At 38.4% G+C, this 18,062-nt stretch overlaps 1 protein-coding gene across 1 annotated transcript in view; it reads left to right on the forward strand.

Moving 5' to 3' along the window:
- LOC126483780 (ankyrin repeat domain-containing protein 17) overlaps positions 1 to 18,062 on the forward strand; it is a 263,557-nt gene that overhangs the window by 159,944 nt on the left and 85,551 nt on the right. Inside the window, exons 25-30 of the mRNA XM_050106941.1 lie at positions 3,185 to 3,348; positions 8,267 to 8,468; positions 8,558 to 8,650; positions 8,784 to 9,021; positions 11,128 to 11,260; positions 12,417 to 12,542. Of these exons, the coding sequence (XP_049962898.1) occupies positions 3,185 to 3,348; positions 8,267 to 8,468; positions 8,558 to 8,650; positions 8,784 to 9,021; positions 11,128 to 11,260; positions 12,417 to 12,542 (956 nt within the window). The remainder of the gene's footprint in view (positions 1 to 3,184; positions 3,349 to 8,266; positions 8,469 to 8,557; positions 8,651 to 8,783; positions 9,022 to 11,127; positions 11,261 to 12,416; positions 12,543 to 18,062) is intronic.

The raw sequence follows: 18,062 nt of genomic DNA on the forward strand, positions 1-18,062 counted from the left end.
CGGAATGGGTGGAAAGAGACCCAGGTTTTTAGACAGTGTCATCAGTGATGTGATATGGGTTTTAGGGTATGACCAAGAAACGAAGTGCCAAAGCTCAAAGTGGCACACTCCCATGTCTCCCAATCCCAAGCAAGAATGAGCAAATCGAAAATGAAAACCATGCTCATCACCTTCTTCAACACGAAAGGCTTCATACATTCAGAGATCATGCCACATGGAATGACTGTGAATGCAACCTGCTACCTAGCACTGTCAAAATGATTAGCACATTGCATCACCCTCACAAGGCACATGCCCACATCAATGTAGGTGCTGCATAAGGACAACGTGCCATGCTACACCGCTCTGTTGATTAAGGAATTCAGAGCAAAGTGCAAATTGGCAGTGCTGCTGCAGCCTCTTTGCAGTCCTGACATGGCACCTTCAGACTACTTCCTGTTTCCGCACATCAAAACCATGAAGAAGAGGTGCTGTTTTTGATAACCATTGAGTACATCCAACAGGCGACGCCATGCGATCTAAAGGAAATTCATCACCACTTTCCTGAAGTGTACCAGGCATGGAGGAATTGCTGGAAGAAGTGTATTGCTGCTCAAGGCAATTATTTCGAAGAATTTTAATAGATCATATGAATGGATCAATAGATTTTCTTGTACAGACACAGTTGCTTTACTTTTCAATCACACCTTACATAAAGCAGCAACTGACAATGTAGAAAACACGTTCAGCTTCTCTCCCCACTCCACGCCACGGAAACGTTCTGTAAGCAAAATACATTGCCCATACTACTCAACTTGCTGAAATGTCGATCACAAAGTAATTGTAAGTTCAGTCTGTACTCCTTTTTTATACAGGGTGTCTACACCCGGGACAACCGGGGAAAAACCTGGTAATTTTTTCATCCAGGAGAAAACTGGGAAAAACCCAGTAATTTTTTGGAATTCAGAGAATTTTCCATTGTTTTAGTTGTCAGTTAAATTTTTGTGATTTTTGACTGGTAAGAACTGATACCCCAACAAAGAATATTGCTGTATACCACTACTGCAGAATATTGCTGCAGCAATAAAATGTAAATGAGAGGGGGGAAAAACCGAAACAAAACTTCTGTTGCAAAGGAAATGCGTCGTTTACAACAAAAAACACCACACACACACACACACACACACACACACACACACACACACACAGTCTGCCAAAAGCAAAATGTGTCAAAGGTGTTAGGACAAAGACTATGCAATACTTCGTAACAACAAACTGCTTCAGATAAGTGTGACTTCACAATTGTTTACATTAGGTTCGTTTGAGCAGTTGCCAGAGAGCTAATATGCGTGTGCAGTTCTGTCGCATATGAGCAATAACTTCTCCCACTTCTGGCCACTTGAAGCCAGATGTTAACTGGAAAATTTTTCTGACATGCCCAAGCTGCCCGATTCGCACAGAGCAGTCTTAAGTTGTAGTGAATGGGGTGGGGTTAGTATGTACGTGACCCGTGTTTACATTTAGTGATTTTGCGGTTTCCTCTTCGTTTGCAGCTCCCACATCGAATAGAAGCAAAATGGATTTCTGTGACTGGGAGCTATCAAGTGGATTACAACATGTCACATAATTACAGAAGGCAGAAATATGTTATTAGTTTCAGTTTGCTGATTTTATTTTATTTCCATGTTTTTATCAGTCAAGCATTAATGGCTTTACAGAACAATGAAGCTATTTATGTCAGTTTGCTAAAGAAATTTGGCTTTTTATTAATCTTTTCTGCTGAGGCAGTCATTCATTTGGAATGAAGTGTTTCATTCCACAGTATAGGCTAGTTCCAACTGTTCGTTGAATATCAAGTGCATGTTTTCATCTTCTGGCATGTATGACATTATGCCATAATAAGGTACCAAACATGAGATAGTACAGTAGTGGTATTCCAAGAAAACGTACATCTTGAAAACCTTAATGTTAAGTTGGGACCTACTTCATTGAGAATCTGGACATACAAATGTGCACTTAAAGCCGAATTATGGATTTTAGTATGGTTTATGAAATTCCCGATGCTCTTAGGGTATCCTCTGAAAAGGTAAGATCTCTTAATGCTTTATATGTCTGAACATATGGGCTTCCTGCATCATCATAGCCACGCACAAGCAGTAACGCCTGTTTTCTGGTGCTCTCTGGCACCTGCCAAAATGAACCTGTTTCTAACAGGTCTCGGGGGAAAATGTTGTGAATGGTGGTTTTAAGAGAAATACTTTCAAAGTAAATTTCCTTTTACACAAGGTGAGTTAAGTTACGCATGAGAATGTGCAATGAATTTCTTAAATCACTCAATGTTTGACGCTCGTTTGAAACTTAAAACTTTGAGGACCAGCTACTTCGATAAACTTTGAGCCCAGAACAACACACATTTATGTCATTGTTTTAAATTTTACTGGCACATTTGTATGATGTATCTTAAAATAGAACGCATGCAAAAAAGACCAGATTACATGTGAAAGCTGAGCTTCTCTTGTAGCTTATTAATCTTGGAGATCAATATTATAGTGAAAACTTAGCTGTTCCATGTAGCTACACTATGTATATTAATTAAAACCATTAACTTTTCTATTTATGTGTTTGAGCTACTTAAACAGTGATGTTGCTAGTATTGGCTGGCTACATAACGTGTTGTATGCTCTGCATATCTGCTGTCGCTGGCAAGTGAGATCACATGACGTGAGTTATGATTGACTTACAAAAGGGCATCACAGTCTAGATTTCAGTGCTTCAAAAATTAATGTGCTGTGTTTGATGGTGGAATTCGAATTTATACTTTTGTAATACAAAAATATGCAGTGTATCACAATACCAAAACATGCAAGTAATGTTGCCGCACATCAAAGAGCTTTCCAATTTTTTTTTATAAAGTGCCAGGATGTTGTTGTGCACTGGTGTGTAAAACATTAGCCATTATAAGTTTTATGATTCTGTGGGAAAGTATACTGCCACTTAACACAGAGAAGGTGTATTTTTACCCAGGAAAAAAAGTGCATTTTTAACCGGGAAATCCGGTATTTTTTTCCTTGTCCTTGTATATACCCTGTTATATTAGCTACGCAAGGAGCAAGCCGCAGCTACCTATGTTCTTGAATTTCACATATTATGGTTTTATAGTTACGAAATGCTTCTATAACAGAACATGTGCATGATTTTATTCCAGAACACAGAGATAAGAAAGGATTCACGCCATTAATTTTGGCAGCCACAGCAGGACATGAAAAAGTAGTAGAAATACTGTTAAATCATGGTGCAGAGATAGAAGCCCAGTCGGAGAGAACTAAGGATACACCACTCTCTCTTGCCTGTTCAGGAGGTCGTTACGAGGTAATATTAATGCACTTCATGTGCTTTGCATATTCACAATTGATTAGTTGTTGAATGTATTTCACTTATATTTATTCTACTTTCTTATTGTGTCTATAATAAATTTTAATTTCCCGCTCCTAAAGAGGTATTAAGACACTACAAATCAAGGTAATATGAAATAGAACATAATCAGAAATACATAGATTGGGAGCTACAGTAACACTTACTGTTTTGAGATAAATATTTCGTGTATATGCTGTTCTGCAGCCTCAATAAATTATATGAATTGCATGCTGTTGTAATAATCCACAAGAGCTGTTTTTCTTATATTTTGTATAATGCTACTGGTTTCACATGATGGCTCATTCGTAAGCAGTACAAAGACACAGTCAAGCTGTTATCAGTGCTCCCATCCCCCTCCTGCTCCCTCAAATGTGTGTGTGTGTGTGTGTGTGTGTGTGTGTGTGTGTGTGTGTGTGTGTGTGGCAATTTTTGGTTGTATGTGTAATTTTTACTTACAACAATATTAAAGGCTACATTGCACTCATCAGATAGACGAGGCATTGAGTTGCAGAAGACATGTACATGAAAAGGAATGCTAGAAATATTCAGCTTTAGGGCTAAGTCTTCCATCGGAAGTGGAATTTACACACACACACATCGCCACTGTTGTCTCCTGGCACTGAGATCTGACTGCAGTGTTTGTGTGTTGTGTGTCCAAGTTGTGGTTTTGTGAATATAAGACAGTTTACTGCTTATCATGAACTTAGTCTGCAAGCTGAATATTGTAGCATTCTTTTTCATTGTACCTGCCTACAACTCAGTGCTGCCTCCATATGATGAGCAGCAGTCTATTCCTTTCACAATGTTCTTATTCCATCGTAGACTTCCATTGGTTGTGTTTTTACTGACGTTATAAGATCTTAGGATTTAAATGTTATTTTTCAATTGATGTCTTCTTTTGTCATATTTGTGCATGACAGTTAAAATATCAATTTGTGTGTCAGATATACACTTTGTTGTTACATACGACTAAACATTATTCACTAATGGGCAGACTAAGTGGCAGTGCTTTTAACTAGTTCTAAAACACAACTTTTACTGCTGCTTAGCTTGCAGGGGAAAGACATTAATTACAGAAATATTGTAAAATAATTATTTCTCTTTCTTTGAAGATGTACCTTTTAAAGATCTAATTCCTGCTTTAAATGCAATCTCGTGCTTTACGTTTTGGTTTCACTATCTTAAGATTTTGCATTTTGTCTGGTTTCAGTTGAGTTATATTGTGTGTTATACCTTGAAAAAAAAAAAATCTTCGAAACAAATTCCTACACCATAATTTGTACATCAGAATGGCATTTCCTTTTGTCTCTCCATTTTGTTGCAGGATATTGGTCATTTCTTTGTAGGCTAACTTCTTTCCTTTTTATGTGGGATCTTCTCAATGAAATGACTTACTATCAGCCATAGCAGTTTTAAAAATTGCTCACATGGAGGTGAAGCTGCCCTGCGAATTTCCAGCAGTTCTGATAAAAGAAGCAGCTTGAAACTGACATGTGTTTCTTCCTTCGTCTTGTCACTAGCATTCCAAACAATAAAAACATTGTGAACTGAAATAGGCATGAGCCTTCTAAACTTCATCATATAGCGCTTTACACCTTTTTCTCCTTTCAATCAAAAAAAGTTGTAGTTTCTGATCCAAACATGAGATATTTCAAGAAGCTTGCAGAATTTGCGTCCCACAGCACACACTAGTCAGCAACGTTAACCATTAAGCCACACTGTGTACACCATAACTCGTAGCATTGCTGTCTGTCCTTGAGAAAGAGCAACTTGCTGTTTCAAAAATTCTCATTGAACTCAGCCACAGAACTTTGATCTATCCTGTCAATGGTCCTCTCTATGGCAGCTTCGGAAGGTCATCAGCGTTCTTGTCATGTGGTTACAACTTCTTCATGCTGATGGGCATTGGAGGTAGTCCCACCCATTGAAGCTGTCATCACTGAGTGAATCTTCAGTTTTCTTGAAACTCTCATTGTCGATCTGCACCACTGAATTTTAGCAGGGCTTCATAAAGAGAACGTGGGTGATGTCTCTGCCCTTCTGCCTTCTTGATGAAGTCACAATCCTTTACTCCGTATGTGATATCCGAAAGTAACGAAAGATATGATGTGTTCCAAAGTAGTGCTTCAGTAACTTTCACGAAGTCCTACTTCTACATAAGGCCACAAAAAATCCAAACCAATGCTCCTAGCCTGTATCTCACTGGTCGATGCTTGGTGTTGCAGCATTCTGTCTTTCTCCTAAGTGTGCAGGTTCCATACACAAGCCAGCCGTCTTATTTCTGTGCTCCTGGTGACGAGATGTTTCACGTAGTTGTTCTGAATGTAGTGTAGTTGAAATAGGAGCAGTGTATCCGTTGTTGTTTCAGTCTCATGACCATGGAGCAGCAAGTACCGAGTGAAGTCTTTGTGTTTGGTTTCACCATGTTGTGTGCAAATGTCATGAATTGTATCCCAATCTCTCTGTTACACATCAATGTTCGTAGAGAGCTGATTGTCCAATGTCTTATTGTTTTCTCTTGAGGCCCTTCGTCTGTAGATGGGAGGCATTTGTCAACCGGTATGTGATGTCCCATCAAGAAATTATGTGGAATGCTAGCCTCGTCTGGAAAATTGTTCCATGGTCGGGGATAATCAGATAGGGTGTACCATGCTTGAAAATGGTATCTTTTACAAAAAATTCTGCAATTTCCAGATCTCTGGTAGTTGGCACAACTTCAGCGACAGCATAGTGGATGGCGTATTCATTGCAGCTTATTCTCCATCGATCCCATTTGTCGATGTCGGGGAAACTCCCCATGAGGTTGGTTCAAATTCAGTGGAATGTCTCTGCTGCCTGTGGGTTGGTGCCAAATGCTACTGAGGTAATTGTGGCACATGCTTCTGTCATTCGCACTCCGTACAGTGGCTCTCATCGTGTCTTGCAGATTGGTAGAGATCTGACTAGTTATAAATGGTGTCGTCTCCAACCAGTATCATGTCAAAACCACATAGTCCAAATCCAAAGGCAGGGCTGTCAAAGAAGTAAAACACTTCGGACTGAAAGCATGTTTACTACTAACACCAACGTACATCCAGAACAGAACTGGTCTCCTGGATGGAAAGTGCAGTTATTTATGAAAACATATAACATTCCAGAAAATAAAAAAGTATATTTCAAGAAAATTCTGAAAATAAGTACTTCATGACAAATAATTGCTAATGGTTGTGTTTCAACTAGTGACCTGCAGCATGCCATACAACAACGCTCACCAGCCCGCCAACTTTTACTACAATCTGACTGGTTTCAGAGTTTACATAGAAATAAAATTTAGTTTCTACCTGTTTGGAACCTCCAAATTCCAGTCTGCTTCACTCTGAGACGATAAAAGTAACAAGATACCCCCCCAAAATTGTGTTGGACCTCCTGTTGCCCTGTGTAGTGCAGCAGCTGAGGTGGCAAGGATTCATTGTGTTGGAAGTCTCCTGCAGGAATATTGATCCACGCTCTCTCCCTCTCTCTCTCCCTCTCTCCCTCTCTCTCTCCCTCTCTCTCTCTCTCTCTCTCTCTCTCTCTCTCTCTCTCTCTCTCTCTCTCTCTCTCTCTCTCTCTCTCTCTCTCGGTGTCCATAATTGCAAAAGTGTTGCCAGCACGAAGTCGACGAGTGGTTTCAAATGGTATCAAAGTAGCTGAACATAATCATTTCCAGTCAGTGATCCATGTAAACACACCCCACACAATTATGGAGCCACCACCAGCTTCCTCAGTGCCTTTGTGACAACTTGGGTCCATGCCTTCAGGGTTCTGCACCATACTTGAATCTTACCTTCGGCTACTACCAGCTGAAATCGGGACTCGTCTGACCAGTTGACCATTTTCTAGTCATCTAGGGTCCAACCAATGTTGTCACGAGCGCAGGAGAGGCACTGCAGATGATGTGTTTACTATAAGCAAAGGCACACGAGTCGGTTGTCTTCGCCATAGCCTATTAATGCCAAATTCTGCCACATTATCATAGTGGATAAGTCCGTTATATGTCCATCATTGATTCAGTGGTTATTTCATGCAGTGTTGCAGTGACGGCTCTACACAAGTACCACTGGTCTAGCTTGTTAAGTGAAGGCCGCTCAGCCACTTAGTTGTCCATGGTGAAAGGTAATGCGTGAAATTTTGATATTGTCGGCACACTGCTGACACTGGGTCTCAGAACATATAACACCCTCACAATTTCTGAAATTGAATTTCCCTTGTGTCTAGCTTCAGCTACCATTCCGCACTCAGTCGGTTCATTCTGATTGTGCAGCCATAATCGCATCAGAATCCTTTTTACGTGAATCACGTGAGTGTAAATGACAGCTCCACCAATGCACTGCCCTTTGATTCCATGTGTATGCGATATTACTGCAATCTCTGTATGTGTATATCGCTGTCCCATGCACTTGTCACCCCATTGTATGTTGTGCATGATTTACTGATGTGACTTGATCGATATACGCATTTGTTCTTCACTGTTTCCAGATGTTTGTTTCAAAAAATCTAGTATCAACAACATGACATGTTTTGCATCATGATGAATGTATTAAATATTATTTCAGAGTACAAGGTATGGAATAAAAGTGGCAGACTTCGTTTCTTGTGGTTTATGTTTGTGAAACTACTGTCAAAGGTGTATCACCAAATCTCCATATTTATTTTGTAATTCTTGCCTGTCTTCTAAGTCTGGTTTCTGAAAACGATGATGACTGAAAAAGTATGACTTAATGTACACCGTTTTATTTTCTCAGTTTCTCATGTTTGTTGAAAATATTACAATATAATAAGACAATTTAATCACCTCATGTATACTGTTTGAAGAATAAGGGCTGGTTTATGATACTCCTGTGTTATATTGCAGGTCGTGGAATTATTATTACAAAGAAATGCTAATAAAGAACACCGTAATGTCTCAGACTATACGCCACTAAGTTTGGCGGCATCTGGTGGATATGTTAATATAATTAAGCTCCTTTTGGCGCATGGAGCAGAAATAAACTCTCGCACAGGTAGCAAGCTAGGCATATCTCCTCTCATGCTGGCTGCAATGAATGGCCATACTGGTAAGCACTTAAACAATGTGTGTGTTGTACCTTAAGTATTTAGTTGATGTTCAGCATATTTTAAACCAATTTGCTAATTCTTATTTCAGCTGCGGTAAAACTACTGCTTGACATGGGAAGTGACATCAATGCTCAAATTGAGACTAATCGCAACACAGCCCTAACACTAGCATGTTTCCAAGGTAACAGTTTGGTCCCTCCAAAATTCACATTTTTGCTATTGTAAATCAATTAACATTATGTCGTTGTGGTTGTTGTTGTTGTTACCATAAGATGTTATTAAGTCAGTTAAAATACTTGTCTTTCTTTTGCTAGGACGACATGAAGTGGTGAGTCTTTTGCTGGATCGCAAGGCAAATGTTGAGCATCGAGCAAAGACAGGTTTAACACCATTAATGGAAGCTGCAAGTGGTGGCTATGTCGAAGTTGGTCGTGTCCTACTGGACAAGGGTGCTGATGTAAATGCACCACCTGTGCCTTCGTCACGTGATACAGCACTGACAATCGCTGCCGACAAGGGTCATTGTCGGTTTGTGGAGCTTCTACTTTCAAGGTATAAAACTCTTCATTTTCAGCAGCAGCATAGGATAATGATCAGTGTTAACAGTGCAAATTGTTCTGTGAGAAGTCTCAAACCATAATAACTATTTCAAAATTTACATTCCCCCCCCCCCCCCCCCCCCCCCCCCCCCCCCCCCAGTTACAATTGCTCTTTGTTCGAGTAATGACCTATAGTCAAGTCAGTGTAAGATGATCACTGATAACTGGAACTGCTGTTGCCAGCTTTCAGCTGTGAAGCACAAATGGGTACACGCAAAAACCATAATCTTTTATGAAACTGTGACAACACTGAGGCACTGGCATAGACATACTTACATAATCACGTTGTATGAATGGTTGAAATAGACTTGCAAAGTTGCCGAGTCGAGCCCACTGCAAATGGCTGTGACCATCTTGTTCTGACTTGAGTACAGAAAACTTCTTATATGGTCTTGTAATTTCTTTTGTTGAGCATAAATACAAAACCCAAAATATCATATGAAAAGATATTTTCTTCTGAATCAGTTCCTTATATCTTGCATCATTGTTTCATATTTTGGGATAAGAGTTTATGCCATCCAGTACCCTGAAAACAGAGAAACATCAGGGAACTTTTCTTATTCTGGGAAAGGTATGGATCCGATTTGGTTTTGGGCAAAGGCATTTGCATGTGTTAATCTTGGCTAGATAAAGCGCCACACTCACCATTCACCCTCAGTTTGCTGCAGGTCAACTGCTTGCTGCTGGTGATAGAGCATCCTTATCCTCTCTACCTCTTCTGTCCAACACAAAGGAGAATGTTATTTGCCTGCTGAGAAACTGCAGCATAAGATCATTATGATGTATAACACACCGTATCGAAGACAACAGAAGCTGTGTATAGATTTTTGTGATAATTCAAAACCCTAAACAAGAACAGCCATTTCAGCATAAAACTATTATGTCTTAAATGAGTATATTCATTACAATTTTGCTGTTGTTTCATTCTTTGAAAGTGAGAAACTGCCAACTTTACAGAAATGACCTAAGAATATTTGAAGCAAAGTTTTTTGAAAAAATAGCAGCTTGGGAAAAAAGTTAAGCTTTTTTTTTATTTCTGGAAGTAAGTTCATGATAAACCTGGAACTTTGAATGAAATACCTTACCAATATACAGTCTTAGAATATAAATTATCATCCTCCTACTGCTTTCCATGTAGGGCAAAGTTGATCATTTTTTAAAAATGCCAAAACAGGTGTCTGTATCTCACTTTCACAGAAAAATATTTTCTACAAAGTCTTTTAAACCATTTTTATTAGAAAGATCATGTCCCAAACCATCTAAAAAGTGAGAGTGTATAATGCAATAAAAACCAGCAACACAGTGGAGGCATAGTGAAAATGTGACCATGTTCTGCTAGTACTCAATTTTGACATCTCTTATTATGTTCTCCTTTATCAACAATATTTATAGATTTGTTCATAAAATAATTCGAAGTAGGTTAGGTACTAAACGCAATATGACCCTGAGAAAATACAAAAGTAAGATAATTTTGTTTTTGAGAATCGCTGGACAGCCAGGAGTTCAGCAGAATCAAGAGACGTTGCTTAGCAGTCCTCAAGTGTAATAAAATTGTAAAAATACAGGGGAAAAATTGTTTTCTGTTCTGATCTTCTGACATTCCACTCTTATGTGCATTCATTCATGTGCCCATTCATGTGTACTTTACAGCAGCAGTACGGGTGTGTACTGTGAACCAGTAGTTGTGAGGCAGACTGTGAATACAGTAGTCTGAGTTTCGACAACTGGCCTGTCCAAGGACTTTTGTGTGTCACTTACATTTTACTTCACCTTTGTCATTGTTTCTTAATGTGAAAAATGCTGAGTTGCACCCTGGTTCGTCCCTGTTGAACTGTGTGTTCCCCTAGTTGGTTGGGTCAGTCATTTCAGAGGCCAGGTGAAGGCAGAGGCATTACCAACTCCGATAGGAGCATGCCTAATGAAGCACTGTGGTGTTCAAACCATTCTCTGATGACAGCTTCACATTTTCCCACCACACACCACAGCGGTCCTTAATCATTAGTAAATAATTTTGTGGTGTTTATTTATTTACTCATTTATTTATTTTATCTTACAACAGAGGTGCTCAGGTTGAAGTGAAGAACAAGAAGGGCAACTCACCACTCTGGTTAGCAGCAAACGGTGGACACTTAAATGTCGTTGAGCTGTTATACAATGCTGGTGCAGACATTGATTCTCAGGATAACAGGAAAGTAAGTTAGTTTTTGTTTATTCTGTGAACTGTTATATTTTTATTTAGACTTCTAACAATTTTGACCTTTAATTGCTTTTTGATGCTAAAATAAAGGCAAATTCACACTGGTACTCAACAAAATGAGATTTACTGTCACTGCCAAATGTCAGTGTGGTCACACTACACTGATCATAAACATTGTCATTTCGGGTAGCTTAGTATTGAACACAGAAAGTGAGGATTAGATACTGCCCATCTAACAGAAAGATGGTGTATACAGAACTACAGAAATTGAGTGAATGAATCAATTTGAACAGGACTAAAGGAACTAGCAATGATGATGTAGTTTGTTAATGGCCAATGCAAAATTAATATTATATATTTTTTACGAAAGTTGTCTTGTGTGTTTCCCACACTACATGGAAGTGAAATAGTAGGAAAGCGTCATTCAGACATTTTAAAATATCAGCATATATTTGACTGAAAAATAGCACCACATGTGAACCAAAATTTAGAAAGCAATATATAGAGCATTTTTACCCTATTCAATGTGTTTTGTTTTTCTCTCTAAGCACCAGATAATTTAAAAAAATCTCTCATTCAATAGGGCTGCCTTTTTGAAGATAAGAAAAGGACTTCTTAATGAAAATTGTTTGATCTGTTTGTTCTTATTTATGCACAATTTATGTATTTCCTTCTTCCAGATATTGTAAAACCAAAATAATTTTCCATATTGGACATTGGTCCTCTTGTGAGAGAACACTTGCAAGAAAAATATATAAGCCCTCATGAAATCTTCTCAGTATGTCATAAAAATAAACTAAACAAAAAGATTAAGCAGATAGCAAAGTGCAAAAGATCTCTACTGCAATGTAATTAAGCATGACAATAGCATATGATGCCATTCCCTCCCAGCAAGCCCACCAGCCCCAGTCAGTGCCAAAAACTTTCTGCCTGAAAATCTTAAACATATAAGTTTATTCCATTTTCAGTTTGTGTGGATACCACTTTGTGGAACGCTTTGTGCAATGTTTTGACCTTCAGTTCTGTGACGTACATTGTGAACTGACCTTAAAAACTTGTGCCAGTTTAGCTCAAATGTCTTCTGATGGATTTGTTATGTGATGATTCCGAATTTGCATTGATTAAAATAGTTCCTTTTTCTGCCCGAAAAGGTCTCTTGTCTGATGGCAGCTTTCCGGAAAGGTCACATGAAAGTTGTAAAATGGATGGTCAATCATGTAACTCAGTTCCCAAGTGATCAAGAAATGACTAGATACATTTCAACTGTCAGTGACAAGGTATGTTGGAAGGGAAATATTTATTTTTCTTGTATTACATTATATTTTATGTCTGCTTAATTATGCCTTTGATAGGTACATTTTATGAAGAAACTAGCTGAGAAACCCAGCATTGTCTAGGTGTTTCATTCCAATCTTCAGTTAGTCCAACCCCCCCCCCCTCCCCCCGCCCCCCTGTTCCAGTCTGTCTCCTCTCTCTCTCCTATTATCTCTGTCTTCTTCATCCCTCTCTCTCTCTGTCCATCAGCCCCCACCCTCTAATGGGAGGCTGATGGTTTTTAGCCCCACAGGAATGTCTTTCCAGATAATACATAATGTGTGTACCAAATTTGGTTGAAATCTATGTGGTGGTAGTTTAGGAGATGTGGAACATTTCATGCATTGTTTTGTGCATGCATGCATACATTGTTAGAACGATAAAGATTGCATTTGTAGCCACTGCAAATTAAATGAGAACAGAGTTTTAAACTCCAGTCTTCATTTAAATTGTCAAGAGTTCCATTGACTTCCTCTATCTTAAAATGACAGTTCATTCCATGTATAATGAATTGTGACTGACTCTAATGATTGCTATGTTACTTCTCACGAACTCCTTTCCAGTAACAGTATTATTTGAGGTAACATTTCCTGAAATTTTTGTGCAGTAAACATTACCAAAATTGCCCCCCCCCCTTTTTTTTGTTGAGATATTCAACGTGGTACACCAGTTGCACAGTGTACTTTTGTAGTATGCAATTACAAGTAAGAAAACCTTCTAATACAGCACTTCAATTTTGCAAACATGTAAATAAACATTGTGTGTGCTTGATTTTGTGTTTGTCAATCACAGTATACAATCATGATGTCATGCAAACATCACAGTTGTCACACGTGATGGGCAGAACAACTTAAATTACGCTACAAGATTAATGATTGACAGCTTCTTATTGATCACATTCATTGACTTTGCCAACTCACAACCATATTATCAGCTTTGAAAGTAACCTAGACCTAAGTCTACACTATATATATATGAAGCTGCCACCACAAATTACATTCACAAAAAAGTAAAAATAATATTGAAATAAAAATTTTCAGTGAAGTGTTTTACTGCCAGAAACATGTTTGCATGGTATCATATTTCCTGTGCTGTGATTGACTGAGAGAAGTAAACAGAGTAGGTACCATATTGATTTTGTGAAACTAAAATGACGTATATGATTATTTTTGTATTTATACTTGTTTGCTATGAAAATATGCAATATAATAAGTGCATTGCATTAATGTCTTCATGGCGGAAGGAAAGGTGGGGAAGAGGTGGCATGGAGGATGGGGGTATGGCGAGAGAAATGAGGAAGAAAAAAAGATAGTGGAGTTTGTGGTGGCTTTTGATCTAGTGACTACGAATACCTACTTCCAAAGAAAAAGGGAGAAACTAATAACATACAAGAGTGGCGGAAATAAAAGCCAAATTGATTACATATTGGGTAGAAGGAAAAATAGTGGGGACGTGCGAAATACTAAGGTCATATATGGAAGGAATAGCAACACAACATTAGTTAATTGTAGCGGATTGTGAGATGAACGTATGTAAAAGATAGAGGAAAATTAAGTGGTGAAGATTAAAGGATAAAAATTTGAGAGAGGAGTTTAGTGAAAAAGTACTGGGAAAGGTAAAACTGGCAGAGAGTGTGCAGCAGTGGTGGAAAATAAATAGTGCTGTTATAAGGAAGACTGGGGAGGAAGTGTTTGGGTTACCATCTGGGAGATGGGTGCCAAAAGATAAGGAAGCATGGTGGTGGAATGAAGAGGTGCAGAAGGTTGTGAAGGAAAAGAAAGACGCTAAGAGGAAGTGAGAGATGTCCGCAAGTGCTGAGGATGAGCAAGCATACAAAAGCGCAAAGGAGGAGGCAACACGAGCCATGGCTAAAGCTAAATCTGAATCAGTAAGGAAGGCATACAAACAACTACAGAAAAATCAAGATATGAGACAACTGATACGGTTAGGCAAATCAAGAGATAAAGCTTCTAAGGATCTAACAGCAATAAAACAAGTGAAAGATGAAACAGGAATAATTCTGCATGACTATGGAAAAATAATCCAAAGGTGGTTGAATTATTTTGAGAAATTGAGGAAGGAGGGGCAAACGAAGGATTAACGATGGATATAAGTAGAGATGAAGTCGAACTGGCAGTTGAAAAGATGAAAAATGGGAAGGCAGTTGGCCCAGACCAGATCCCTGTTGAGGTATGGAAGTGTGTCGGTAAAAAGGGAATTGAGCTCCTTTGTGGAAAGGGTTATAGAAGCAAGATTACGCAAGGAGACTGGTGTGTGAAGAACAGTTTGGGTTCATGCTTGGAAGAGGAACGACTGATGCAATAAAGCCATGTGGATATTCTAAAGAGATACAATTTGCTTTGTAATTTATTGGGAAAGGCACTTTCCATGCCAGCAGATAATTTTGGTTGTTGTCATATGTCTTATGTTGTGCTGATGGCAGATACAGACTACAGACAGCTGTTTCCACACTGTTGTGAAGTGTTAACATATCAGCTGCATGATATTCCAGAAGAGAGCATGCTGTATTTTGAAAAAACTTCCAATGGTTAATGATTGCTATGTTATTTTTTTTCTTAATTGATTAGATTTATTGGGTGTAATGTAAATGATTTATTTTCAGTTAGTACCAAAATTGGCAGGCAAAGACACCAAAATTAGAAAGAAAAAAGCTGTGGCATTGGCAGAAAAATGGCATCAGTATTGGCAATAAAATAAAACCATTTTTTATTGTCCCTGTGTGTCGCTTCTTTCACATCTGACAATGGTTTATTTACGTGACGTATTCAAAGTTGTTTGTAATAGACATTGAATTGTAGGTCCCCTTATAGCTGGTAAATCAGTTCAAAGATTGGATACATGCTCATTAAAGCACTTAGGGTGTTAACCAGCCTTCAGGTTGAGGGCAGATTTACCCTTCACATTTAGGCAGTGTGTAGAGCAGACAAGGAATTGCTGAAATGAATAGCAGATAAGCTCAAATGAAGTTCTGGTATAGTGTATAATTTCTTTGTTGATTCTCAGTTGTAATACCCTGATGTGAAACAAATAATATTTCTGCATCTTGTGCAGATTTCCCACTAACCCACATTTTTCCTCTTGTGCTTTCCGAATTTGTCTGCCTGTGCTTGCAGGTGAACAGACTGTATATCCTACCCGTATTTTAAGTTTCAGCAGATTTGATGCAAAATAGGCTGGTGTTGACCCACTTCACTTAGTTACCTCACATTTCTTTTAATTTTGTGTATTGAATGAAAATTGGGTGTTTGTACCATTCACAAATGCTGATGGAAAACATTTTTTTTTTTAAATTTTTTTTAATTCAAATTTCTGCAAACAGATTCCTCTCCTCCCCAAGGCCCACTTGAAAATTATCTTTTCTTTGCCCCCCCCCCCTTCCCCCCCCCCCCCCCCCCCAAAAAAAAACCTCATTGTAAGTTTAATTAGCAGTTCAGTTATTTAGACTATTCACGAATTGATTACAGGATGCTGCTGCTATTATTGAATGGGCTACTACATATGATCGACCTTTAGAGGAACATTGTCTTTGAAAATTGATGTTTGTATCCATTAACTATAAGTAAATAGTGCAGCAAAAAGCTTGTGCTTAAAATACTCCATTCTTTGAAAACTGATGCCACACTACTTAAACAATTGTCTTCAGATTTTGATAATTTTCCTCCTAATTCTGAATTAAATATAGCAAATATATGGTTAATAAAGCTAAACCTGGTATCAGTACTGTCTTTTTCTTTTCTAATTAATATGGTTGTTTCCGTTACATTGTCCAGCATTCATTTCACACTCTTTCACCATTACATAATGTGAGCATTTTGTAGATGTGGAATAAAGTAATTGGTAGCCTAACTTTTTGTTTGAGACAATTTAATGGCACTTGAAGCATGTCCAGTAAGCAGTTAAGTAATGTCATGTTGAATTTCCAAATGGTGTGTCCATACAATGATTCTTGACTGGTATGACTTATATTTGGGTAGACATTTTCTGAGGGTATTCTATCAGTGTTCTCAACTCATTTTCAGTACTGTGTGATTGAAAGTTTTATGTAAGAGGTAGGTTCCATCTCCTATTTGTAATGGTTCTTCAACAGACAGACAAAATAGTTCCAGTTGACATTGATGTTTACATTATGGAAATTTGGTTGACATTGATGTTTACATTAGGCACTGTATTGCCGGAAATCCCAATTGCAAAATGATGATGGGTGTTCATGAAAGCTGGAGAGTTTGCGGCTGCTGCAGTGGGCAACTCAAAAACCAATATACAGAAACAGTAGTGCCAGTGGCATAGGCTGACTGAAAGTAGTGTGTCTGCGTGGATAAACCAAATATCCAACGTGCTGTGATTACACTTGTTTTACAATTTGTTGGATAACAACTAATCACCGTGCCATGCGTGATTACAATCATTGAAAACAGTCATTTAACAATTTGTGCTTACTGGATACAGCAGATAAAGACACTGGAACAACAAGGTAGAACACACAGTTGTATGCTTACAAACTGTAAAGTGAAGAAATCTTTAGAACCTATAATGACATGGGAGGGATGGTTGATTTCCTTGAATCTATATGGAAAGGCAGTCAGTTGAATAGCATCTCATGTTGTTGCAAAAAGCAAAAGAAAGAAAGAAGAAAATTTCAGGTCAGTGCTATCTTCAAGAAAAGTTGTGCTGAAGGTCATTTTGGATTGAAAGATTGTGATTGTGGCAGATGTTTTGCAGAAAAAGTAAAGAATTAGTATTAAACAAAACATTGACATCCATCAAAAACTTGCTTGAAAGTGAAAGTGTACAAATCAATACTAGGAATGCGAAATTAAAATGAAAAGTCTTGGCTTACCTACCATAGAGTTCAAACTTGGTCCATTTTTGGGCCACTAAAGAAGGTTCACAGCAGTCATATCTGCAAAAATAAGATGTATAGCAGATATAAAAAATGTCACAGACGAAGAACTGTGGAGCCACTTCCGAAGGACACTTGTCTAGTTATAACAATTTTCTTGTGGGTCTTTTATTATTTGTCTTGATAATATTTCTTTTACCCAAATTTTGTCCTTCTGAAGTATGATTTGTTGGCCTCAGTGATAGTAATGTTTGTAATTGACTATGATGCAATAATGAACAGCTTTGGGTGTAATTCAAGTTACAGAAGTCTTAAAAGCTAACAGCCAGCTGGTTAGTTGAGGCATCGAGTGGTTTGGTGGCACATAAACATGATTGAAAATGTTGAGTGGACAATGACATCCTCCAGAATTGAACAGTACTCTCTCTGGGTTGCCACAGCTCCAGAAATCAGGGGATTTCAAACATGTCAGTAAATATCAGGGAAATTGGGGGAGGGGGGGGGGGGGATGGAAAAATCTCATTTTTGTCTCAGTAGATGAAATGGTTTTTTTTACTGAGGTGTCATGCATCATTGCTGCCTGGGTGCAGCTGAGCATGTGCGCAGCTTCCCTATTCCCTCA

Source organism: Schistocerca serialis, chromosome 1 (assembly GCF_023864345.2).
Source record: "Schistocerca serialis cubense isolate TAMUIC-IGC-003099 chromosome 1, iqSchSeri2.2, whole genome shotgun sequence".
Lineage (NCBI taxonomy): Eukaryota > Metazoa > Arthropoda > Insecta > Orthoptera > Acrididae > Schistocerca > Schistocerca serialis.